The sequence below is a fragment of the Diospyros lotus genome, chromosome 8 (genome assembly GCF_014633365.1).
Source record: "Diospyros lotus cultivar Yz01 chromosome 8, ASM1463336v1, whole genome shotgun sequence".
Lineage (NCBI taxonomy): Eukaryota > Viridiplantae > Streptophyta > Magnoliopsida > Ericales > Ebenaceae > Diospyros > Diospyros lotus.
The window spans coordinates 41385025-41401749 of NC_068345.1; the positions used below are offsets into that span (position 1 = coordinate 41385025).

Genomic DNA, 16725 nt, shown 5'->3' on the forward strand with positions numbered 1-16725 from the left:
TGTTTTTGGGCAAAACAAAGGATTTTTCTGATCCTTGATTCTCAGCTTCTTTCTGAAAAGCTTGTTTTCTCAGGGCTGTTCTAATACTATTTGAGCGTTTCTCATCTAATTTTAAGGGGTTTGATAGTTAAGTAGCCTGGGATTCCAACTGTGGAATTGAAATTGGGCACCACTTTAGTTCAAAGTTTTACCCAAAATAACTTTCAATTATCATTTTGAAGGCTTGAACCCTGTTTTCATAACCCAATGCCAACTGGTAATGTAATGCAGAGTGTCGCAAAGAAAGAGCCTGTGCGTTGAAATATTACTAGCAAGATTTGTGAACTGATGCTGTCTCATATAGATATAATATCTGAGGAGATTTTAGGTATCATAATCTAATCATATAAACTTTCAAATTTTCCAAATTTTGAACCATCTAAATATACTTTAACGAGAAATGCACAAGAAAATTAATTTACTTTCGAACCCTGTAGCAAACACATTATTATAGCTTAAGACAAGGGGACACAGAATCACACTGGCGCTTAGCCGCATATTCTGATGAGCTCTGGCAGGCTGCTAAATGATTGGGGTCCCTTCACGCCATCACCCACCACATAATATTTTCCACCCATATTTCATTAGAAGCTAAAAACCAGAGTCTATTGGCTGCAAAAAATAATAATAATAGAAATAAAAATGTGCAAAAGTTTAGTTAAGTTTTCGCATACCCGCAATCTCCAACGGTCAAAAATCCTTATCCCAAAAGCTCATCCAAAACACTCCCCACCTTCTATCTCAGTCCACCTCTTATTTCCTTCCCTCCATACCAAATATACATCACATTAACAATAGCCTCTTCTCTCGACTTCACCTCCATAGTTGATAGCTTTCAGAGCTTGAAATTTGCAGTAAGCCATGGCTTGCTCAAATCTGGCAATGTGGGTATCTTCAAAACCATCTCTTTCCGATGCATCTTCCCTTTCTTTCCGCTCTGTTCTCAACCCTTTTCAGCTTTCCACCCAGACCTCATCCACTGCTAGCCCCTCTAGATCACCATCAGTGAACCCAATTCACTGTGGCCTTCGCGAGCTTCGAGCTCGAATAGACTCCGTGAAGAACACCCAGAAGATCACCGAGGCGATGAAGCTTGTGGCTGCTGCTAAAGTGAGGAGAGCACAAGAAGCTGTTGTGAATGGCAGGCCCTTTTCAGAAACCCTTGTTGAAGTTCTGTATAATATCAATGAGCAGCTCCAAACCGACGACATAGATGTGCCTCTTACTAAAGTCAGGCCTGTCAAGAAGGTGGCTTTAGTGGTCGTCACGGGTGACCGAGGCCTTTGTGGTGGCTTCAACAATGCAATTATCAAGAAAGCTGAATCAAGAATTGCTGAATTGAAGGATCTTGGACTTGATTACAATGTCATTAGTGTTGGCAAGAAGGGGAATTCCTATTTCCTCCGCAGGCCTTATATTCCGGTCGACAAGTTTCTTGAAGGAGGCACATTGCCTACTGCCAAAGAAGCTCAGGCAATTGCTGATGATGTTTTCTCACTCTTCGTGAGTGAAGAGGTTGACAAAGTTGAGCTTTTGTACACCAAATTCGTGTCGCTGGTGAAGTCCGACCCTGTAATCCACACATTGCTGCCTCTGTCGCCCAAGGGTGAGATCTGCGACGTGAATGGAAAATGTGTTGATGCAGCTGAAGATGAGTTCTTCAGGCTGACAACAAAGGAAGGGAAGTTGACAGTGGAGAGGGATGTTATAAGGACTCAAACTGCTGAATTCTCGCCCATCTTACAGTTCGAGCAGGACCCAGTTCAGATTCTCGATGCTCTGCTACCTCTCTATTTGAACAGCCAAATCCTGAGAGCCCTCCAGGAATCGCTGGCCAGCGAGCTTGCTGCGAGGATGAGCGCCATGAGCAATGCCACTGACAACGCGGTGGAGCTGAAGAGGACTCTGTCGATTGTGTACAACAGGCAGCGTCAGGCCAAGATCACAGGGGAGATATTGGAGATTGTTGCTGGAGCCGATGCTCTAGTCTGAGGTGAAATCCATTTTATGGGTAATTTTGCTGGCACTCTCCTTGTTACTGGATTATGTTTGTTCAAGAACAGATATGCAGATCAGATACTTGTAACTCTCATCGAAGATGCACAAACTTTGTGCGAAATGATAACCATAATGTGTTTTGGAAACTTGTTCCCTCGTATAGTTCTCTCCAGTCTTCGAGAAAACTTTTCAAATCTCAACTGGTACACTTGTGATGCCAAGAATTCTTTGATGATAAAGTCTTCATCTTGAGCCGTAACTGTTTCTTTTTAGACTTTCTTCTGCAAACAGCTGCTCATGAAGATGCAGGGTACCTCGCCACTGCAACTGCATCCAAAATGTGCAGCAAATTAAGGCACCACGGGAACCTATTAGCCGAGAGCTATATTTAAAGATTAAAACTTTTGTGTTGGCTTCTAGATCTGGGGTAATTGAGTTCTTGGCATCCTCAAACAAATATTGATACTATTAGCAAATATTCATTGAGAAGCACTGGTTGGACAGATTCATGCAGTATTCTCATTCTCAATGAGGCTCATGATAGAATTGTTGGTGCTGATTGCTCATATCATTAAGTAGAAAATTCAATTTTTGTTTGATAGTAATATGAGTTTTAAGGGTTTCACAAATTGTCCTTGAATTTCAATTTGTAATAAAAAAAAAAATATTAAATTTTAATTTAATAACTAATTTCATAATTATTGTCAATTATCGTATTGATGTAGCTAATAACATGGACCGCTAAACAACCACAAATGGTCACTAAAATTTGGACAAAAGTATAAAAAAATTATTGAACAAAATACTAAAATATAAAAAGATCATTGAAGTTTATATTAAAATATAAAAATATCAATATTTTGTTAGTTTTTTTAATTGTAATTGACGGTGACATTTGACCTTATTTAACTGTGTTGGAAAGATTGTAAAAAAAAATTCGGAATGTACTTTTCTTTACCTTTCCGCTTAATTAGACTCCTTTCATGCGATATTTTGAATTTAACAGTGAACAAGTTAATAATATTATCACTGTAACACTCTTGAATTCAAATCTCATACTGGTTGTCTGTTTTGCAATTATTTCTCAGTAGAGCCCTCCCATCAGAACCTTTTGCAATCACGGAATATATTATTAACACCCAGATTAGAGGCCCCATTGCTTTCAGAGATCAATCATGAAGCTTATTATGCACAATAAAAGTTGTAAACTGTAACCAAATGTGGTTTATTTCTGGCTCCTGATCTGTGGAAAAGGCCCCACCTGTAAGTTGATGAGTCCAACTTGGCCTAACAGCCGCCTGAATTGCTCGTCGCATTGGAGCGACCAAGGCCCAGAACTTGTGGGGAAATTATGCTTCTGTGTATGGCTGTGGTGGATTGATTGAACTTTATCTCTCTGGCTTTATATCCCACTCATGTTCACCAAGACAGACCACCCAGAAAAGTTGTTCTTTTATCCCATCAATTCAACTCATATAATGAGTACTTTCAGATGGTTGAAGAACAGTCCATTCATGCCGTGACTAGCAACGATTTCCTGGGCTAGTTTTGACGAGAGCATGGTAATTTTCCTAGCTACCAAACAGCCTTTTCTTTTCAACTGCATGGGGCTTAAATTAGCACCATCAAGGCCTAAATTAATAAAGCCATCATTTTTCTTTTGCCTTTTCCACTCTCTGCTGACTGCACAGCCTACAACCATGATCGTATAAATGCTTTTTTCCCAGTGCTATTTGCATCGGCTGTGAAAGATGACATAATAAATGTTTTTTTGTCCTGAAAAATTGATTTACATGGCTTGCTATGGATCTTACCGTCATTGCACATATCATAAATGAGAAATATTAAATCTTAGAATTAATTACATTTAGCCCCATTACAAAACTTATACTTGCCCTATTCACTTAAAAATCACTATGACTGAGCAAAAATTCAGTTAAACTGAATTAACCAAATTAAACTAATTAAAATTGTTTGGTTCGATTCATTTTATAGAATGGTTCGATTCAATTAAAATTTTCTGGTAGTTTGGTTCAATTTAGTTTGTTACTTTGCCAAAAAAAAATAAAAATTGACATAATCAAACCGACCAAAATTTTTAAAAACACTATCATTTTGACCAATTAACCGAACAACACCACCGAATCAAAATTAAAATCGAACCAATTTGCTGCCACTGACCCAGACCTAGTGACCCACACACCACCTACCGAATAGCCTTTGGCCCATTGCATTGCCATTCTCATACCCCTCTCTACCTCTAGATTGCAACACCAATGTCTTTTTCATTCCTCTGGCTTGCTATTTGCCGTCACTGACTGTTATCCTTTTGGTCTGCAACTAGCCATAATTGATTGTCGTATTCTTGGTCTCTTTGGTTTGTGACTCGTCGCTACCGACCCACATCCCCCACGACTCGGCATCGTCTGCAACCATCGTCTTCTTCATCCCTCTCTTTTGCTTTCTTTGTTATTTCTTTTTTTTGAATGTTATATAATTATTCTGTATGGATGTTGTTTAAAATTATTTTATATAGATAATGTTGTGTTGAATATTATAATATACTTTGTTTGGTACTTTCTCCTTTACTTCAAATTGTAGATATTTTAAATTGTTATTGACTAAATGTGTTGATTAAGTTAAAATACAAAAAGAGAATTCTAGAATACCCTAAAAGATTATAGAATGTTCTAGAATATTCTAGAAAACTCTAAAAATATGTAGACTAGCCTAAAAGAGTTTGGACTAGCCTAAAAAGTTCTAAAATATTAAGGAATCTTATAGAGTTATGAAAAATATTCTAAAATATAATAGAGATGGAATAAGTTTCTAAAAAAACAATCATCATCATCATAGGATCAAAGTGATCCCCACGGTCCATTGAAGAGGTGGAAGGCCATGGGGATGCCTATTTGTGAGCATCTAAGCAAAGTTGTAAGCACTGACTTGTAAACTTTTTTTAAGGTAATAAGAATTCTCTTTTATTCACTTAAACTCTTAGTTTTTAAAGTCACTTGTCTTTATCTACTCTTGTGGTTTGACTGACTTAGCGTGTGATCAAGGTAAGACAGATATGATTAAGGTAAGAAATATACCAAGACCGTGACACGAGACTCTCTTCATCATTCATTTATCTTTTTTTTTTTTTAGCTTACGCACTATCACTCGTGTTCGGTCGAATTTGCCTCAAGATCATCACAAGGGAGATAAATCAAGAGTGTGCCTGAGTGATCAAGATTTGAAATTACGTTCATTAACACTTATCAATGACTAATTAAAAAAAATATATAAAAATTTACTTCCTTCAAAAATCAATACCAAGCTAACCAACTTCAACACAACTTTATAGCACTTTTTTTTTTTTTGTCATCCAGCTGTGCCCCTGGGAGGCATTCACTTATCTTCTGTCTGTGAGCTTTCTAGGTCTCATCACCAACTCCAATGACCACTACTTTATATCTCCAACTCCCACCTAATGCCAACTGGCACCCTCCGAGATCAAGCGTCCCAAAGCCAAGTGTGATTTAGTGAAAATAGCTGAAAGACTCGCGCGCGGGGGGGGGATGTAATTATCCTGAATAGTGACTAAATTTAGGCGTATTTGCGTGAATAGACAGAAGATTCAGTCACAGTTAGTAAATTGCAACTGAACGCTGAACAGCCAACTCCACTGATCTCTATGTAAATCAGCCAACCAAATGCTGCTGCTTTTTGCTCCATTCTATAGCATCCCCACCTAGGCATTCTCAAAGAAAGGAGTGATGCTGTCATCAGTCATGCCGCCTAGCATTTTCCTTTTCCTAAAGAAAGTCTCCATTTAGAGAGAGAGAGAGAGAGGCTGAGCTGTTCTTGTTTTCTCTTTCTGCGGAATTCTCTGGTAACTACACAGTAACTTATTTGTGGTTTAATTGGATAAGGTTATATACTGAAATCTGTGAGATTGGTTGCACCGATCCCTGCTATCCACGTCTCCCAATCAACAGTCAGCCTTTCCAGAGTTCAGCGCAGTACAAAATTATTATCGACAGATTCAATGTGAACCAAAAAAAAAACCCTACTTGAAGAAATATCCAAATAGCAAACCTGTAACATAAGGGGAAAAAAAAGAAAAGAGAGGTGTCTGTGGGCGGTTTGGACTTTGTTTGATTGAAAAATGAAAATTCACGCTTCAGTTTCCAGCAATTTTCAGGTTACTTGTGTAGAACAAAACAAAGTGAGAAACTTGAGATGCTCATGAAACCCATTATTTTCCTTGTTTTCTTTTATCGCTTTCCATTTTTCGTGGCCAAAGCCCATGCCATCTATATCCATTTCTTGGTTGGGTGGTTGTCTTTTTCACTCTGATGGCTGCAGGTGATGAAACCCCTTGAAATCTGTGATTTTGTTTGGAGTTTTGCATTAGGCACAGAAGAGCAGTTTCTGAGCTTTTACACTTGTTCTGTTGCCTTTTTGGGGGTTTGGCTTTTGTGGGGGTTACATTTCAGGCTCTTCCAAGTACCCATTTGGATAGAAGCTTTAAAGCTCTGATCCTTTTTTTGGTGGTAGATTCCTGATGTTATTCTCTTACACCCTTTTTTAACCTTTTTGATTCCCGAGAAAATATTTCATTTTCTCCCAACAGAAAGAAAAAAAAGAAAAGGAAAAGAAAAACTACCTCCTTTCTACTTATCTATATACCTTTTCAAGCTCTGGGCAGTGGGCACCGTTTTGTCTAGCAATGGCAGATGGACATTTCATCTCCATGTGGGATGGAGACCTTGAAGAAGAAGATGTATGGGCTGTGGGGAAGGAGAGATCAGAAGATTCAAGCCCAAAAGCACTGAGAAAGGCTTCACCTTCTACATGGCGTTTATCTGCTGCTCCAAGGCTGATCCCTAGGGCTAGCTCTGTAGCTGGTAGTAAAGAGCCAAAAGTGTCTGAACAATCATCAGCTCCATTGAACATTCCCGACTGGTCCAAGATTTACAGGAAGAACTCCAAGAAGGGGGAAGCTGGAGCTGGTTCAAGAGTTTGTCAAAATGAGGTTCACGATCATGATGACATTATTGATGTTGTTGTTGATGGTGATGTGGATGGTGATGGTGATAGTGATGATGAGGAAATGGTTCCTCCACATGAATGCATAGCCAGGAAGCTTGGAAGAAGCCAGATCTCTTCCTTCTCCATGTGTGAAGGGATTGGAAGAACTCTCAAAGGAAGAGATCTCAGAAAAGTTCGAAATGCCATCTTAACGAAAACCGGTTTCCTAGAGTGAGCCTTCTCCGTTCCGCAGTCTTAATAAGATTCATCTACACTCCTCGTCCATCCACGTTTTCTTCATTTTAATTTCACCGCCGCCATTTGAGTCACCTATCATCGCCTTCATGTGATTTGTCATTGTCAAGATGCTTACCATCTCCACCCTTGTTATCAACTTTAGCTTATATATAATGCATTTAATTAATTCCTACTCCATAGAGAGTCTCTAAAGTTGTCAGAGCCGCTCTCTTGCTGTTCTCCCTTTTCTTTTTTTTCTTCAAGTAGCGAATGAAAAGAGAATATTTGGCAGCTTATGAAATTTTGTCAGAGAGGTTGATTCATATGAAGTGGGAAATCTCCTTAATTACTGTTTTGACTCTTTCTTAGATTAGATTATTATTTTAGTACACGTGAGATCATAGCTGCAGATGAAAATGTTATTTAATAGGAATATGAGACTTATGATTATCTATGAGATTTTTAGTAAAAATCTTAAACTATTGCATGCGGATGACAGACGAGTTGTTCATAAGAGGGCTCGACATTAAGACATGAATAGTTGTATTTTCATGAATAGATAAAGAGAAGGAATGAGCTCTGGCGATGGCTGGGATGGATTTAGAGCTACTAATTTAACTATTATTATTTAACAACAGAAATAATAACTAATACATATTTTAAATCTCATAAAATTTCGTCATAATCTCTAGAATTTCAGAATGTTAAGTGTAAATTTACCCTTAAAAAGCAAAAAAGGAGAAACAATTATTTCTCTATGCTTTTATTTCTTTGGTCGTTGAAGCAAATATGGACGAATGGATGATTCTTTCCCTTTGAAAACACAGCCTTGCATTCATGTCATGGACTTGCTTGAACCCACCTACCCGATCCATTCCCAGCTCTGCGCGAAACTGTAACTGCTACCACTACTATTTGGCATCCATTCAATTCCAAGCCAGGAGCGTTTGTTTTTTGGAAGGACCCATTAAGAGATGGCAGTTAGAGGATCTTCTCACTCCTCCCATGCTTTCGCAGAAGAGAAAGAGACAGAAGAGAAACGGGAGCTTCATTTGAAGCCCGGCATTTGATACTGAGGTTTAATCGCAGTTTTCTTCGTCTCTTTCTGACTGATTGCTCAGCTTTTTTCTAATTTAATTTCTATTTGTATTGTTCCCCTGCTCTTAAATTGAGGGATGAAAGAAGAGAAGTGAAAATGTCAATGAAGAGTAGAGGTACGGCGGGGGAATCACATTCAAAAGCTTCTGTTTCAAGAAGTTGGGTGCTTTTGCTTTGTCTTGCCAGCTTTTGTGCTGGATTGTTCTTCACTAACAGGTACTTCTATTTATGGGGTTTTCACCTTTAAAATTTGTAATTTTTGATTTCTTGAATGCTTCACTCATTCTGGCCATGTGGGAATAGAGGCGTTTTGTGGTTTAGTTTGAATTTCTGGGTTAAACTGAACGTGGTGCTTGTTGGATGAAGACGAGGAAGCACTGATTAGTGTTGATTCTGATTTAAATTGGAAGTTTCAGTCTTGAGTTACATATTACATGTCTACCTTGAATGGCTTAGGATTTGGTATGTGCCTTTCAATATGAATCTGGATTTGGATAATGTGGTTTTAGATTGGAGCCACTAAGAATTCTAATGCGCTTCCTTGCCTTCATGCTGTTATTATTGTTATTGTTCTTGTGGTAATTATCAGTACTTTTGGATTTTATTGGTCATTTTATGTAATTTTTTTTTTTCAAATGCTCTCCAATGTCCCTTTAAAAATCTCTTTCTTTGGTGCAAATGATGCATATTAATCAGGTGAAGTTGATACAGATGTTTTTATCCGTCTTGTCTTTATCCATTGCTTGGCAATTCTGAAGTATTCTGGCACTTTATGGTTTCTATACGCTGGAAAAGGCCACAATATGTGAAGTTATCTCTGTTTAGCATTCTCTAACTTTAGTATTCTTTTTCAGATTCTACATTCTCCAAATTCCACTTTATTTTGCACCTAACATGGAGAAATTTGACTAAATGGGTTCTGCTATCATATGTTTCCATTACAAATCAAATAAGAGTATTTTAATGAGAAATACATTACAAATCTTTAGAAATAGAAGCATATATGTAATTTTATATGTATTTCAGCTCAAGTTGTGAGAAGGTTTGGACTCCTTTTCATCAAATTTAACAACAAAACTTGAACATTTCCAATCAGCAAGAATATATGCCTTATAAAATTTCTGTTTATTCTACTTGCTAAAGCAACAATGGAAAACATTTGCACTGTAACAAAACCACTTGGCTACATTTTTACATGCTCATGTTGGTTTTCAAAACTGAAACTAAAACCTAGATTTATGATCACTTGAGTATCGATGTGCATATATGTGTAAATATTAAATTGACCACTCCCTCCTCAGGATAGAAAATGTTCAAATTATAAGTCAATAGTGAACTATTAACAATATCTGCATGCCATATTAATCGGGAGAATCTGGTTTCAGGATATGGCTGGTGCCTGAGACAACGGATATTGCAATGAAAATGAAAAGCAAAGTCGAGGCTGAAAGAAGACACTGGGTTTCTCAGGCTTTAAATTCAAAACTTGTGAGTTCATCTTCATTTGAGCAAAAGCTAATATTTAGCTCCACAAAGAGCCAACTTTAAGGAAGAATGGCTTTGATAGCCTCTTGAACAATTGGCAAAACCCTGCTGATGTTTACTTCGTTTTGTATGCTATCACCAATATGGTGACTATAAGACAGAAGAAGCTAATTGATATCAGCTTGGCTTTTGAGTTTGGATGAATGAGTAGAAGCTAAATCTTCCTACTAGCTCTTTATTTATTTATTTTCAAAATTAAAGCTTGAACTTGGCTGTTACGATCACTTAAAACAACAGCCGCTGGATAAAGCAGGTTGCAGGCGGGACCTGGTTGGCTCAGCTTAAAGGGATGAATGAGCAGAAGCTAAATCTTCCTACTAGCTCTTTATTTATTTATTTTCAAAATTAAAGCTTGAACTTGGCTGTTATGATCACTCAAAACAACAGTCACTGGATAAAGCAGGTTGCAGGCGGGACCTAGTTGGCTCAGCTTAAAGGGTATTCAAAATTTCCAAGGATAAATAAGTTAAACTGAATGCCTACTTGGGGATTCTTTCTGTTGATCTGAAGCAGCAAACTCCATCCAAACCTTCATCAACTTTGTTAATTGTCTAACATCCAAGAGCCAAAATATCACCCCATATCACTCCTTAATGATCGTTGTAAAAGAAAGTGGTTGCCTTAGTCATCGTGGTTAGAATTGGCAGCCTTTTGCTTGTCGAAGAAGCTCTTTTTATCCCATTGAGAGAACCTTAAAGATTTCACTTTGGCAGCGTTGCACAGACAGCTTAGTATTTTAGCTGATTTAATGATCAACAAGAAGAATGTGTGGTTAATTCTGGAGAATTCACTTTATTGCTTGTCTCTCCAGACTCAGCATTAACTATTTACTTCTTTTCTTGCTGCTTCATTTAATTATTGTGTTTACAACACTCATATGTGCACGCTAACTTGTCCTTTTCTTGGTCTTTGTCAGAATCTTATAGGTCATGAATCCAACAACAATTCTGGTGAACTTCTAAATGCCCATCATGCCAACAAGTAAGCAATCCCGATGCATGTGAGTTGGAATTATTTTATAAATGTTGCCTCTTCCATAGAACCATCTAAACTTAACTCCTTATCCTGATTGTGAGGTGCAGAACTCTAGGTAGCATAATCAGGAAATTTCCCTGTGAAACAGCTGTTGGACAAACAGGAAACACATCTCTGCTGAAGGGCTATTCTGCTTCAACAAACCAAAAGGCTGCCAATTCTAAAAGAAAATATTTCATGGTTATAGGAGTTAATACAGCTTTATATAGTCGAAGTCGAAGAGATTCTCTGCGACAAACTTGGTTCCCTCGAGGTTCATTGTTGATCTTGCAGCTTTATTTTAGTTTCATCATTGATATTACTGTGTCTGATCCGTGATTAATGGTTTTTATTGAAAAATGAATAATTAGGTGAAAAAAAAAGAAGCTAGAGGAAGAGAAGGGCATTGTCATATGTTTTGTTGTTGGTCACAGGTATAAGTTTTGCATGTCTTTTCATGGAGCCGATCTTATCAAGCTACCATTTTTTTCTTTAGATAAAATCTATTGCTTTTTCCATACCTATACCTCGAGTCTTGTTAACTCGTGTCTTACCACTTTACTAGTGGTTTATTCTGTACAACTTATCACATTGAAGAAGTTACGATTTTTTTATTATTGTAAAAATGTAATGATGAAGTTGGGACTGCATCTCCTAGGAGAATTACATGTAAACCACCCCACCACTAATTTAGCATAGAAACTCCAGATAATTTAGCATTTGGCTGGCTGCACTGAATAATGTTTCATATTGTACTTGCATAAAATGATACCCTTAGTGTCCATATATAACCTGCAACTGCTTCAGGTATTGAAAGTGAAGAAGAGCCAAGGGATCCACAATACTGTATATTTTGTTTCTTGGATAGTTGGTCTAGTACCTACAGTCCAAAGCTGAGAACCATTATCTACTTCCTGATAATGTGACAGCACAGATAGTCAAAGCACCAAATATATCATGCTCTTGCACGTGCTCTCTGCATGTCAGTGAGCTTTGCACTTGGAACCTAAGAGTGAACATAATTCTGTTAATTGTTTTCCTCCACTAGTTCAACATCTGGTGACGCTCTTGACAAAGCTATTGAAGCAGAGGACAGAGAACATGGAGACTTCTTGAGGCTGGTGATGTTTCTTTCTTTCTTGTTTATTTCCCCTGTTCCAAGCACTGTCAACTGTTTGTTTTGTGTCCCATGAATGTCTTGTCTAAATAGAAGTGGCTTTTATAGGCACACACTCCAATTTGTGTATACTCTGTTGGCAGGAACATGTTGAGGGCTATCATGAGTTGTCAGCAAAAACAAAGATATATTTTGCTACCGCTGTCACTTCGTGGAATGCAGATTTCTATGTCAAAATAGATGATGATGTTCACGTAAACATAGGTAAAGAGAAAGCCAGTTTTAATATGAATAAGTCTTTCCGCTTGGTCTATATTTAAAAATTAAGAAGATTTGAGGGAAAAAGATTTAATTTGATTAGACTCTCATGATTTTCTCCAAGCAGTCATATTATAGGCTTAGTTCTTATTGTAGCCACTGTATCATGTTGGAAAAGTAAGAAAGTGAGCTAAGAAAAAAAAAATCCATATATCAATAAAATGAGAATGGCCAAATAAGAGAAACAAAAAGTTGTGCCTCATAGGAGTGAATTACACAAGGTTTTTGTACCATGTGTTGCTTATATTTGCTAAAGTCAGTTGAGCATAATAATACTATTAGAAAAATAAGATACAATATTCAATGATAATCATTGATCCCCCCACGGTGAGAATAGGTCTCTTCATTTTCATGCAATGTTATCACATTTGCTGTTAATATGGTGGCATAGTACAAATTTTTTGGCACATAGAAATCTGGGGATTCCGCATAGTGCTGTAATTGTATTGAAATTTGGGGATTAAATGTTTACACAGATGGTTGGATTCTACTGCTTCATACAACTGCTAGAATGCTATTTTTTTAACAAAATTAGGGAGGTGACATAAATCTTTGGTCATAAGTATTATGGTATCCGAGGTCATAGAGACATTATCTGTCATTGTGGTACCTTGGAACAGAATGACAACCTGCTGAATCCTGTATTCACCTATGACAACACTTCTGATGAATAAATATTTACCTCTGACAGATTATGTTCACGGCATTTCATATGGTCTCAGACAAAAAAATGTATTACAAGCAGCCTCAGATTGCTCTGTAAATGGGTTTTGGCCCAAAATTCCTGAACAGGCTATCTTAATTCTCTGAGAGCATCTATCACTTTTGCCGTCCAACTGATAAAGTTCATGGCTGTCAGAATTCATTCAGAATCTGACTCGTTTTATTGTATATAACTGTATGGCATTGCCTAGTTGTGCCGTGAACTCATCTGATATCAACATCATTTTAACCCTATTTCATCCGATTTTTTTTGTCAAGAACATGTACTTAGAAGCTTGGCATTGCCATTTGACCTTTAAGGATTTCAGAGTGAAATTTCTGTCCAAGCTTATATTAAACAGTCCTCTGTGTTTACTTGGGTTTGTGGACCTCCGATTTGCTAAATGTTAAAGTTCAGACCAACTTAACGGAACTGATATTCTATCCACGTTTGTGGTAAATGACCGTTATATCTACTTTGGATTCGGACCTCCCATCTGCCAAATGTTTTTGATCATATCAATTTCTTGACAGAACGACCTTTACTAATTGTTGAAGTCATTTTCGCTGTCATACCTTTTAATTCACTACAGGAAGATTATCAAGGATTCTGCATAATCACCTTAACAAGCCACGGGTATACATTGGTTGCATGAAGTCTGGTCCCGTGCTTTATGAGGAGTGAGCACAATTATCTGATAGATTTCAGCTGATGAGAATATTGATTCACTTGTATCTATTTGTTTCTAAAGAGTTGTTCTTGTTAAACAGGGGAGTGAAGTACTATGAACCGGAGTACTGGAAATTTGGGGACGAAGAAAACAACTATTTCCGCCATGCTACTGGACAAATATATGCTATTTCCAAAGAGTTGGCTTCCTATATTTTAGCAAACCAGTAATTTCACTCACCTCTTTTAGATGGGTTAAAAAGTTTTTGGTGTCTGATTCTCGAATGAGCCAATGCAACATAATAGCTGGAAGCTTCCCTTCAAAATCAGCGAATTCTGGTTCCAAGTGCCATGTTTTTCCCAAGCTGGGAGATGCCTACAACCTCTTTTAGCTACATTGGTTATTATTCATGCACATGGCATAAGAAAAGTCATTTCTCATTGTCCCAGGAATCTGCTTCACAAGTATGCAAATGAAGATGTTTCGTTGGGATCTTGGTTTATTGGACTAGAGGTGGAGCATGTTGATGATAGGAGAATGTGTTGTGGCTCCATAGATGGTAATTTCACAACTATAGTTTAATGTTCTTATAAAATTCCGATTGGCCAGGCTTGAATGAAAAGAATCCCTGAAACTGCTTGTGCCATAATGAAATCATATCATATGTTTAATGAAGTCATGTCATATGTTTTCTTCTCGTTTTTTACAATCCTATTGGACATGATAGTTGAGTCGTAGAACCCTCTATCAGGCGCTGTGCCCTCTCAAATCACTGATTTGATTTGTTTACTTTATGGTAAATGGTATTGTTTAGACCTTTTTACGTTTTCCTACAATTACCATCATTTCATCTATCCTCAGTTTGTTCACAAGTGACTGGCGGAGCTTTTCTTTTATTCTTTTCTAGTTAGAGCATCTGGCTAGTTGAAACCGTTGTTTTAAGCAGAATAACCTAGATTAGGATGTCATACTATGTGGATAATTTTCCCTTGTAAGCCAGCTTGGGCTGTCACCCAACTACTTTGATCATAGTTCTTTAAGTTTCCTATGTATGTGCGTGTATTTGTTTTGATTTTCTTCCACACTTCCAATTTATCTGTTTATTCCTGGAAGAGTAGAGAATTGCAGCGAAAGGAGAAAGAGAACCACCACTTAAAAGAACACTAGTCTTGAAAGAAAAGGAAAAAGTGTATTAAACTTGTATTACAGATGCAGAAACTTGTCGCTCTTTGCTCGGGGATAGTAGAGGATTGGCGATAATAACTTGTTTTGCAGAGTGCCAGGTTAGGGCTCTGATAGGCCTCGGATGCGTGGCTACATTCAACTGGAGATGCAGTGGGATTTGCCGGTCTACTGAGAGGATCTTGGGCATTCATCAGCGGTGTAAAGAGCCTGAGAGTGTTTTGTGGGGCGAATCAACTGACCAAAGGGCAGCAAGTTCATTAAATCAACAGACATAACCTTCAGCAAGCTCCCAGGTGACATGGTCTTTCCTTAAATGAGCACAACACTGAAGGAAGGTAACTGTTGATCCCCATTCTTTAAATGGTTGTAGTACTGTGTTAATAGTTTGTTCACCATGGCCTTTAATTAGCTGCACAATAAGTTTTGTTTAAGAGTGAACATTAATTAGACTGCAACATATATGTAGACAGCTATTAGATTTTGAGCGACACTGCTTGCTTTTTTAAGTTATTTCTGTCATGTTTAGAAATCAAAGCATTTTTATTATTATTATATTATTATGAATGTGCTGTATTACATATGCATTATATCTCTATTCAAGAAAATATCAAAAAACTCATTGAAATTGTTCAGAAACACAAATGATTGTTTAACATAGCCACATTATGATTCTGTTCATTACTTGTGGCCTTTCTGATGCCCTTCAAAATTGTGCGCTCAATCATTTGCCAGCCAAGTGAAATGAAGAATTGCTTTTTAAATATAATAATATAAATATAACGCACGAATAGAATCTCGTCAAACTTAAGCGTTTAAATAGCATTTTTGTATGATGTATGCATACTTTTGACAGTTGGGTTTTGCAGTCTTCTCAGACAGCTCTAGCTAATCCCAGAAAAAAAAAAGGAAAAAGAACACACAAGAACAATTCAAAGAACTGATAATGTGATTAAGAAGAATCTTGGACCCATCCATGTCGCTTTGTCAAAAAAGAGGGGGGCCTTTATGTATAAACCAAGTAAAGAAGGAATAAAAGCTGAATGATTTTCTAGTAAAACAAAAATAAAAAACAAGTTAAATGACTTGTAAATTACAAAAACACTACCTTTTCATGCTAGAAGCCTGCAATGTGTGTACCTGCACAAGGGCTCAACCAGATATTGAAGCTGAATAGATATAAAGTTGAGGTACGCTGTTACACGTGATATTGGCACGGCTCAATTCAAAAAATAAAACTCCACATTTAGAGCTTAGTTTTAAATTGAACCGTACCAATATCTCGTGTTCTTATTCTATTTGGGCACTTACCCAGAAGATACATGCTCAAGTGGCTGTGAGCATGAGTTAGCAACTGCTCTTAACACAAAGCTTGATGAAATGAACAAGAATGAAGAAAGAACCAAATAGGCAGAACAGGAGATGGTCTTGGAATGCAAAGGAAAGGAAGAACAGAGCCATGGAAAGGAATGGATATTTGAGAATTTCTTCTCTTCCTCCTCACCTATTTATGAGAGAGAGAGAGAGAGAGAGAGAGAGAGAGAGAGAGGGAGGTTTTGAAAAAATTGAGCATTGAATTTGCCAACAACCCAACGAAAAAGAGGTTGGTATATTTATTCAAAAGCATAGAAAGGATGGAAAAGCTCAGTGGAGCAAATCTGGAGGTTTCAGTAAGCATTTATGAGGTCGGGGAAGGAAGAAGGAAAGGAAAAAGGCATGTTGGAGCAGTGACCCCTGCATTTGAATTTTTTTCCCAACTGAAAAAAAGTTGATCGGTTGGTGCCT

The 16725-nt window shown here is 37.5% G+C and overlaps 3 protein-coding genes across 3 annotated transcripts; all 3 read left to right on the plus strand.

The window, feature by feature from the left end:
* Positions 1–749: 749 nt before the first annotated feature.
* On the plus strand, positions 750–2183 carry LOC127808497 (ATP synthase gamma chain, chloroplastic). The gene has a single exon (XM_052347066.1). The coding sequence runs from the start codon at positions 901–903 to the stop codon at positions 2029–2031; it is 1131 nt and encodes a 376-aa protein (XP_052203026.1). The 5' UTR covers positions 750–900; the 3' UTR covers positions 2032–2183.
* Positions 2184–6754: 4571 nt separating this feature from the next.
* On the plus strand, positions 6755–7291 carry LOC127808664 (uncharacterized). Its single transcript, XM_052347232.1, has one exon. The coding sequence runs from the start codon at positions 6755–6757 to the stop codon at positions 7289–7291; it is 537 nt and encodes a 178-aa protein (XP_052203192.1).
* A 1197-nt stretch (positions 7292–8488) lies between these two features.
* LOC127808665 (probable beta-1,3-galactosyltransferase 2) lies at positions 8489–16034 on the plus strand. The gene is made up of 11 exons (XM_052347233.1): positions 8489–8607; positions 9777–9879; positions 10853–10917; positions 11019–11224; positions 11330–11384; positions 11999–12071; positions 12211–12331; positions 13681–13768; positions 13859–13984; positions 14208–14317; positions 15034–16034. Exons 1-11 carry the CDS (start codon positions 8489–8491, stop codon positions 15216–15218), a joined length of 1251 nt encoding a protein of 416 aa, XP_052203193.1. The 3' UTR covers positions 15219–16034.
* The last annotated feature ends 691 nt before the right edge of the window (positions 16035–16725 follow it).

Excerpts from the sequence above, each read along its gene's own strand:
- LOC127808497 (XM_052347066.1), top strand. The coding sequence starts at position 901 with ATGGCTTGCTCAAATCTGGCAATGTGGGTATCTTCAAAACCATCTCTT.
- LOC127808664 (XM_052347232.1), top strand. The coding sequence starts at position 6,755 with ATGGCAGATGGACATTTCATCTCCATGTGGGATGGAGACCTTGAAGAA.
- LOC127808665 (XM_052347233.1), top strand. The coding sequence starts at position 8,489 with ATGTCAATGAAGAGTAGAGGTACGGCGGGGGAATCACATTCAAAAGCT. Across the intron at positions 8,608-9,776 it reads GGATTGTTCTTCACTAACAG|GATATGGCTGGTGCCTGAGA; the intron begins GTACTTCTATTT and ends ATCTGGTTTCAG. Across the intron at positions 11,225-11,329 it reads ACAAACTTGGTTCCCTCGAG|AAAAGAAGCTAGAGGAAGAG; the intron begins GTTCATTGTTGA and ends TTAGGTGAAAAA.